At 41.0% G+C, this 7512-nt stretch overlaps 1 protein-coding gene across 2 annotated transcripts in view; it reads right to left on the bottom strand.

The window, feature by feature from the left end:
- Positions 1–403: 403 nt before the first annotated feature.
- Positions 404–7512, bottom strand: part of LOC140322692 (beta-1,3-galactosyltransferase 5-like) — a 24459-nt gene continuing 17350 nt past the window's right edge. For both annotated transcript variants that reach the window (XM_072399256.1, XM_072399257.1), the window contains exons 2-3: positions 2495–3076; positions 404–1005 (exon numbers count right to left, since the gene is read on the bottom strand). In XM_072399256.1, the coding sequence (XP_072255357.1) occupies positions 548–1005; positions 2495–3076 (1040 nt within the window). In that variant the 3' untranslated portion in view covers positions 404–547. The remainder of the gene's footprint in view (positions 1006–2494; positions 3077–7512) is intronic.

Here is a 7512-nt window from a genome sequence, read left to right on the forward strand (position 1 = left end):
ATGTCATTGGCCTATGGATATAAATTTTGAAGACACATTATGCCTCTATGGCATTCCATAGCAAGGCCATCCAACTCTATCACTCAAGGACCAGGATCAGTATATCCTAGAGTAGCACTAGATAAGTCCGTGTTCCTCTAGAGCAGGTCATATCTCATATATAATATACATAGGGGACCCACACTGCATTATGGGATAGCCAGACATTGTCCCTTGGAGCTGCAATTGACAAAAAAGGGAGTTTGCCCCCTGCAGCAGATACCCCTGGATTTCGCACTTCCTATCACAAAAGATGATTGGATAGATCGGCAACGTCCCATTCCGAGTTTGCTGTGTCAGCTGGTTTAAAAATTCAATTTAACAAAATAGTTTTCATTTAAAATGAAGATTCAAGCTTCATGGATTTAAGAGAGGCATCACTTATATTATAATAGGTTTGAAGAAAACAATAAAAAGTTTGGAAAAGTCACATAATTAAATAAATTAAAAATCCTCAGCAGGAACAATTGTTTCTTTAAGTAAAGTTTCACAGTTTCTGATATTGTGGTCATGTGATAATTGTTCCATTAGGATGACACTTTGCTTCTTGGACCTTTTTCCATATTTCTACCAAAGTCTCCATTTTGACCCAGTGTACCACCAGTGCTTGCTGGTAGCGGCAGGCATCGAAATTCAACCCCCAAACGTAGAAGCGTTGGTCGTCGTGCATAGTAAGGTTAGCAGCTAGGGCCAGGAAACCTAAATACACATCATCTAATGGGAAAACAGGGATTTTCAGGGAAGCTTCATAGAGGAGTGGGACTGAGGCTCTGGGGAAGAGGAACCCCCCGCCAGACAGGAAATAAGGGTATTTGTAGTTTGGAAACAGAGTCTTTGAGACTTCGTACTTAGAAGAACGGAGGACGACAGCATGACGCTGCACCGCACCATGAAGGGAATGCAGAGTTCCATGCTCCTTTATGTACCGCACCAGTGCAGCAGGATTCACAAATTCGTCATCATCACCTGAAAGACAACAAAGTTATATAGTAGGAGCTGTAAGATTAAAAAAAAGATAAATAAAAGATAAAATGAGCAGTGCATTTTAAAATTAGGAAAGTACATTTTTCTGAAATACCCTCTGTCTGGCAAACCAATATCATCTGTCCATTTTCAGACCAACCCAAAGGTAGACTTCCTTCAGCCAGGTACCATGATTTGTGGTCTGAACAGAGAACAGCTAACCATAAATTGTCACTGACTGAGCCCCTCTTTGATCAGTTCTTGAATGGTGATGTATTATTATTATTACACAGTATTTATATAGTGCCATCATATTACAGAGCGCTGTACAAAGCCCATAGTCATGTTACTACCTGTCCCTCAAAGGAGCTCACAATCTATGTCCCTACTTTAGTCATATGTGGTTAATGTAGTCTAAGGTCAATATAGGGGGAAGCCAATTAACCTATTTGCATGTTTTTGGGATTTTTGGGATGTGGGAGGAAACCCACGCAGACACAGGGAGAACCTGCAAACTCCATGCAGATAGTGTCCTGGCTGGGATTCGAACCTAGCGCTGCAAAGGCCAGAGTGCTAACCTCTGAGCCACCGTGCTGCCCGATGTATCTCCACAAATATAATTAGTGCTGGCCCAGGGGGCAAATGCCTACCCGTTCTCCAGGCCAGTCCACAAACAACTGGAAATCTTTCAGATAACTTTTTAACAGTTCATTAATATGCCCCCAAAAATCTAAATGTTCATACAGCAACTGCCCAAATACCTCTTTTTCAGCAAATGTTCACTTGTCACAGTGTAAGTTTAAGGCTCAGTCATAGAAATCAATAACATTTGTGTTATTACATGCAAAGGTTCAGATTTTTGGAGTTGAAGGATGTCCTGAACTGGCCAACATTCAATAAGTACGAAGCTGACACTAAAGAGCAAATCAGAGGGGTGTTCATGATGTCCGAGGTAAGTGGTGTCATCCCGGATCTCCTTCACAAGGATGTCCAGCCAAAGCTGTTTGGTTTTGTATGAAGTGTGGTGGAATCACAACCCCTTTTAGGTATTTACTCCATTTGTTCCTGTGACAACAGTTCCTGATGAGAAGTGAAGGAAAATCTGAACAAGGTTCCCAGACCGCAATAAAAATCTTACAGGTCTACTAGCCTTTGCCTACGGTTGTGAGAAATCTCAATAACTGACCCAACTGGTCCATAAAACACGGTTATAACAACCAACCCTACCTGTGCCGGCTGATAGAGTGGCTTTAAATGATATTTTATAGACGTATTGGGCCAAATAAAATTTCTGCCTTTAGAATGCTGACACATCATACAATACACATTAATTTAGTGATCCTTGTGTGTTGTAATCACTATTTATTATATTGTATTAGTATTTCTATAGTGTCTTCATGCACCATATTTTCTAGACAGTATTTTACCAATCTAGTGGCCAATTTTTGTAGAGAATACTTGTACATAAAACAGCTTGATTGTATTTCCTTACCTTTGAATATATAGTCTACTTGTGGCATATTGAAGTGCAGCCACTCCAGGAAGCACCTTTCTTTCAGAGATAAGTTGTGATGGCCTTCCATAAAGTCCCACAGCAAGATATCATTATATGTTTTACTCTCCTCCTCCACTATGTTCATGGGCCCAATACTATCAATCAGGGCCATCAGGAAGATTGGCCTCACCCTGTAGCCTTCGATCACCATTTCCTTGGCCCACGTCTGTCTTAGTGCACTTCTCCTGGTGGTAGACTGTGGATGGGTCTTAACTGCCAGCACTAGAAAGGGTATGGAGAGGTTCTGTTTCAGTTGTGGTTGTGGTGTAAGAAGGACCGAGCACTTATAACTCTGTAGGTAAGGAAACTCCGATAGGAATGATGAATAATTGAGATGATAAGAGAAAGCCTCATCTTGGAGCGTCACTGACTTTCGTTGAGGTTGAATAGGGGTTTCTTGGACATTTTGGGGCACAATGCTGTCATTTAGAAATTTTTTTGCAATAAATAAGATAACAAATACAGACAGGAAGGCTTGGAGCACTAAAACTATTCGGATCTTCATGGTTGGTAAAATGCCTGCAAAAACAGATCAGCAGATACTAAGTAAGTGGTTTAAATATTATCACATACAAAGACAGAGCTAGCATTATGGTTTCACGGATCTTTTGTTGCTGACCTCTATGTGTCCTGACTATATTCTTTCCTGCTTCTTGGTACTTCACCTGGTTTGATGGATCTTTTGCTGCTGAACTTCACTCACCTTGTCTATACTCCCACCTGCTGTCTGGTATTTCCCTTGGTGTGATGGATTTCCTACTGGTGACCTCTGCTTAGTCTTAGCTACTGATTCCCTACCTAAGTTAGCTTATCTCCTGCTTCACATGTCTTCTACTCCAGCCCTTTTGGGTGTATATTGAGGAGTGCAACTTGGCACCTGTCAGCAACGTACCATCTCACAACAGGCTCAGGTGAAGACTCTTTTATGTGCAACACCAATTGACAGTCTTAAGCTGCAGACACATGTTCAATAATTGTCGTTGGAAAAAATCCATGAGTAGCCTTACTCTATGGATGACACCCCACTCCGGGGCTGGGATTTACTAACATTATTCAGCAGTCCTGTCTGACTGATGCCAGTCTCAGAAAGGTCCATCTCTTGGATACCTGAGGATGTTTTTTTTTGCAGGACAAAAGTCCACTCAGATATGAACCCTCCAACTAGGGAAAAAGTTACGGCTGGATTGACTAGCTGTCTGGTTGGGTTGAGAGACGTCAGCTATTACCAGTCCAGTTAGCAAGAGAAGCCTGTACAGTTTGTACAAAAGGTTATTTATTCTGGTGCAAGTCCATTGCTATATCATGTCATGAACAGGTCATAGAACCATATAATGGATATTTATTAGAATAGCAGCACATGAAATTAAAGCTTGATATGTACCAAAAACAACATGTCATTGACAAGTACAAACCTAAGTCAATGGCCAGGTATAGCAAAGTTATCCAGCCACCGAACAATGACAGCTATGACAGTTGGTCATTACTAATTCTGATTTAGGATTTCCAAATCTTTTTGCTTGCCAGGATCACATTACCAACCTTTGACTGGATCAATTAATATTCAATTAATTCTTTTAAACTCACCCATGTGGATCCTAATACTACAAGCTGGCTATAGTAATCAGTATTAAGGACTAGGAGCTGAACTACATTGATGGTGCCACTGTGTTATAGAGAACACATTAACCTACCGGGCACTCCCAATCTGCATTGAACCCTAGACCCTAGAAAGAGTTTTCCCCTCAAATGATGCCAGTGATTTCCCCTGGGGCTACCTGAGATAGCAAGTTTGAACAGCTCTTGGTGGGTTTAATGGATGAACAATAACCGGCAAGCACCAGAGGTTCGGTCCTCTTTAGGTTCATGTAAATATAATTCTATATGCACAATTTAAAGATGTTTTTCTAGTATTCTTCTATTGATTTCAATTTTCACTTTAGGTTAAAACTTGATGATGGGGATTTTAACAGTTGGGTTTTCATCTACATTATTGTTGCTAGCACATTATTAAATGGTATTTAAGAGAGTTTTTGTCCCAAATATAAAAAATTACAAATGGTACTAAAAATATTCCTGGAACTTTTATTAAAATAAAATCATTCTGTGAGGCTGTGCACAGCTGAAGACTCTGCTTGTGCCTTTTCCTTGTACCTCATTTGGTGGACTGATCTTCTGTGTATGACTTTGGCCTGTTTTCTGGATTTTATGGTGAATTCTGTACTGTTTATCTGTGGGCTACTGGTCAGCTGCTGGCCCATTCCCAGACACCATCCTCTGCGCACCTGGGGGAAACTGAGTGCTGGGAAACGCAACCTGTCCCCTGAGGCTGAGGCTTGCTATAGGTGAAGATTGTGGAGTTAGATTGGGGGACTGGTGACGAGTTTAGGACTGGTGCTGACCAGGGCCATACACCTGTTCTCTCATTTGCAGTCTTACAAGACGACTTGGTCATTAGGTAGTTCTTGTATAAAGAATCCCCCAATATGGTGGTGGTGTGTTCCAATCATTTCACATCAGTAAAGCAATAAACAATCCTGGAACAGCCACCAGTTTGGAATAGTCTGTGGCCTGCTCATGTTGGGTGCAGATGACACTTTAAGGAAATGTAATATTGTGGATAATATGATAATTATATGAATATCAATTCAATAGTAAAATTACTTTTGCAGTCGTCATTGGAGGCGTGAAGACACAGTACAAGGCACAGTACAAATACAAATCATAATATAAATAATAAATATTAATATATTATCCAGGCCTACAGACAATAGCTGCCCCCCTCATGTCCCTTGCTGCTGTGGCCATCAAACCTCGCTGAATAGGCTTTCCTTCACTAAGGGTCTCTTCTGAATGGGTCACCTCTATGATTGGGTTACCTTCTGCATAGGTCACCTCTCTGAGTGGGTCCCACCTTTGCCAATGTTTCCTTTGCTAATGTTTTCTTTGCTAATGCTAATATTTTCCTTTCTGAATGTGTCACCTCCCTGAATAGTTCACCTTCTGCATAGGTCACCTCTCTGAATTGGTCACGCTCTGCATAGGTCACCTCTCATAGGTCTGAATGGGTCCCACTTTAGTCTTACTTTGCTAAGGGCCTCTTTTGAATTGGTCACTCCTTCTCCCTTATGTATCTACAGGTTGCCTTTTATGCTCCTCTTACAACCCCCTCTTAGGGTATGTAATAACTCTCCCTGGTGCCATATCCTTATCAGTCCTTGCAGAAACTTCTTTTTATCAGTTTTTCTTTTCATAAAATATGACAGTTTTGTGAACATAAGGATGACCACACTTGCTCACATATTCATTTCCTGATGCTGACTCACCTCATCTTCTGATTTTATTAACCAGGATGACAAGGAATTGTGTGGCCTTTAGAAATGCTCATTAAGTTGTGAAGATCTACAAACAAAAGCTATAAACTTCTTCCAAAGCAAAGGACACATTTTATTACTATCCTGGCTACATATGATTGAAGGGTAAATGTGCTGTAGCCATGGGCTGAAAATCGTACATGCAGAACAGGTGACACATTCAGAAACTACTGGTATAAGTTCACTGCTTGGCAATGGCGTCCATTAAAATGATCATTTTATTCTTAACCTATTGGTAAGTGTATGACTTGTGTATTGTCGGGCTTGTTCACTCGAGCCCTGAGATGTCACTGGATGGCTTATAGCTCAGGGCAAAGGTCAGGAGACTTCTTCATTGGCTTCTGATCACTAGAATAACCAAGCAGAATGATTTATCATGTGCTAATATGTGGGATGTGGCCTTTCCAAATGATTGGGGCTGCCTGACCCTTTCGAATGGCAGTGCACAGCAGAACGCAAATCTACATTGGTGTAAACCTCATTGTAGTGTGTAGAGAAAACCCCTAACTCCCCCAGGAAATCCCTCCCATGAGCAGTGTCCATGATCAGATCAGATTTTAATTTCTTCCACCTATTTTCGTTAAAAACATAAAAATTCTTGAGGACCAAAAAAAATTCAATTTGTCCCAAGAAAACACAATACAAAATATTGTTTGGATGGAAAAAAATCTGGGGGAACTCGTCAAAGTCCAACGAACACAAGGCAGAGCTGTAGACACAGGTTGGGGGACCTACCAACACTTAATGGGGGGCTTTAGGAGGTTTCCATGTCATTGAGGGGACAAAAGCTTGTCTAGCATCTCCCTAAAGGTTTATAAGTGACCCATTAAAATGGACTCCAATTACCTTTCTGTAATTTGACATTGAGATTGGAAATAACATTGAATTTAATGTCTGGAAATTTGGGTTTGATCAAACTAAACTCTGTATTCTATTAGAAGGACCTTTAGGTTTAAGAACTCAATCCACTGACCTATGTACAGGTAAGTACTTTAATGTTACCTCCCAGCGGCCCCTCCCTACTGCCCCCTAGATGTGATCTTGTGATAGGTATATCTTGGAGCTATGAATGGTTCAACACCCCACTCTGCTTAACAAACTGAACAAACAATTCAACCAATGATCTAAAGAGTCCATTACTGACATCCATCAGTTAGACTTTTGGGTTAAATGACTCCTCCAATGTTCTCCCCAGACCCTTTTAGCTGGGAAAACCACCCAGTACTGTTCAGTGACCACCCAGTTGTTTTTGGATAGTTACTGAAAAGTTGTGTCACAATATAAGTGCAGCCACCCAACTACAGCTTCTTCCCACCCAGCTTGAAAAAAACTTGCTGGGGAGAACACTGCCTCCACATTCTCCAAGCGGAATGAGTTGGAATTCCCATTCCCTACATACACACTATTTACGGTGAACACGTCACTCCCTACAATACAAGCAGATTATTCCCACGTGTCAGCCACCTGCCGATATAACAGAAAACATTTCACAATGTGCAAACTTACAAACGTGTTTCGGGCCCTATCAATATAATGTAATGTTGGGCAATATAAGTATATGCACACCTACAAACTAAACTCTGT

This window comes from Pyxicephalus adspersus, chromosome 2 (genome assembly GCF_032062135.1).
Source record: "Pyxicephalus adspersus chromosome 2, UCB_Pads_2.0, whole genome shotgun sequence".
In the NCBI taxonomy this organism is placed as follows: domain Eukaryota; kingdom Metazoa; phylum Chordata; class Amphibia; order Anura; family Pyxicephalidae; genus Pyxicephalus; species Pyxicephalus adspersus.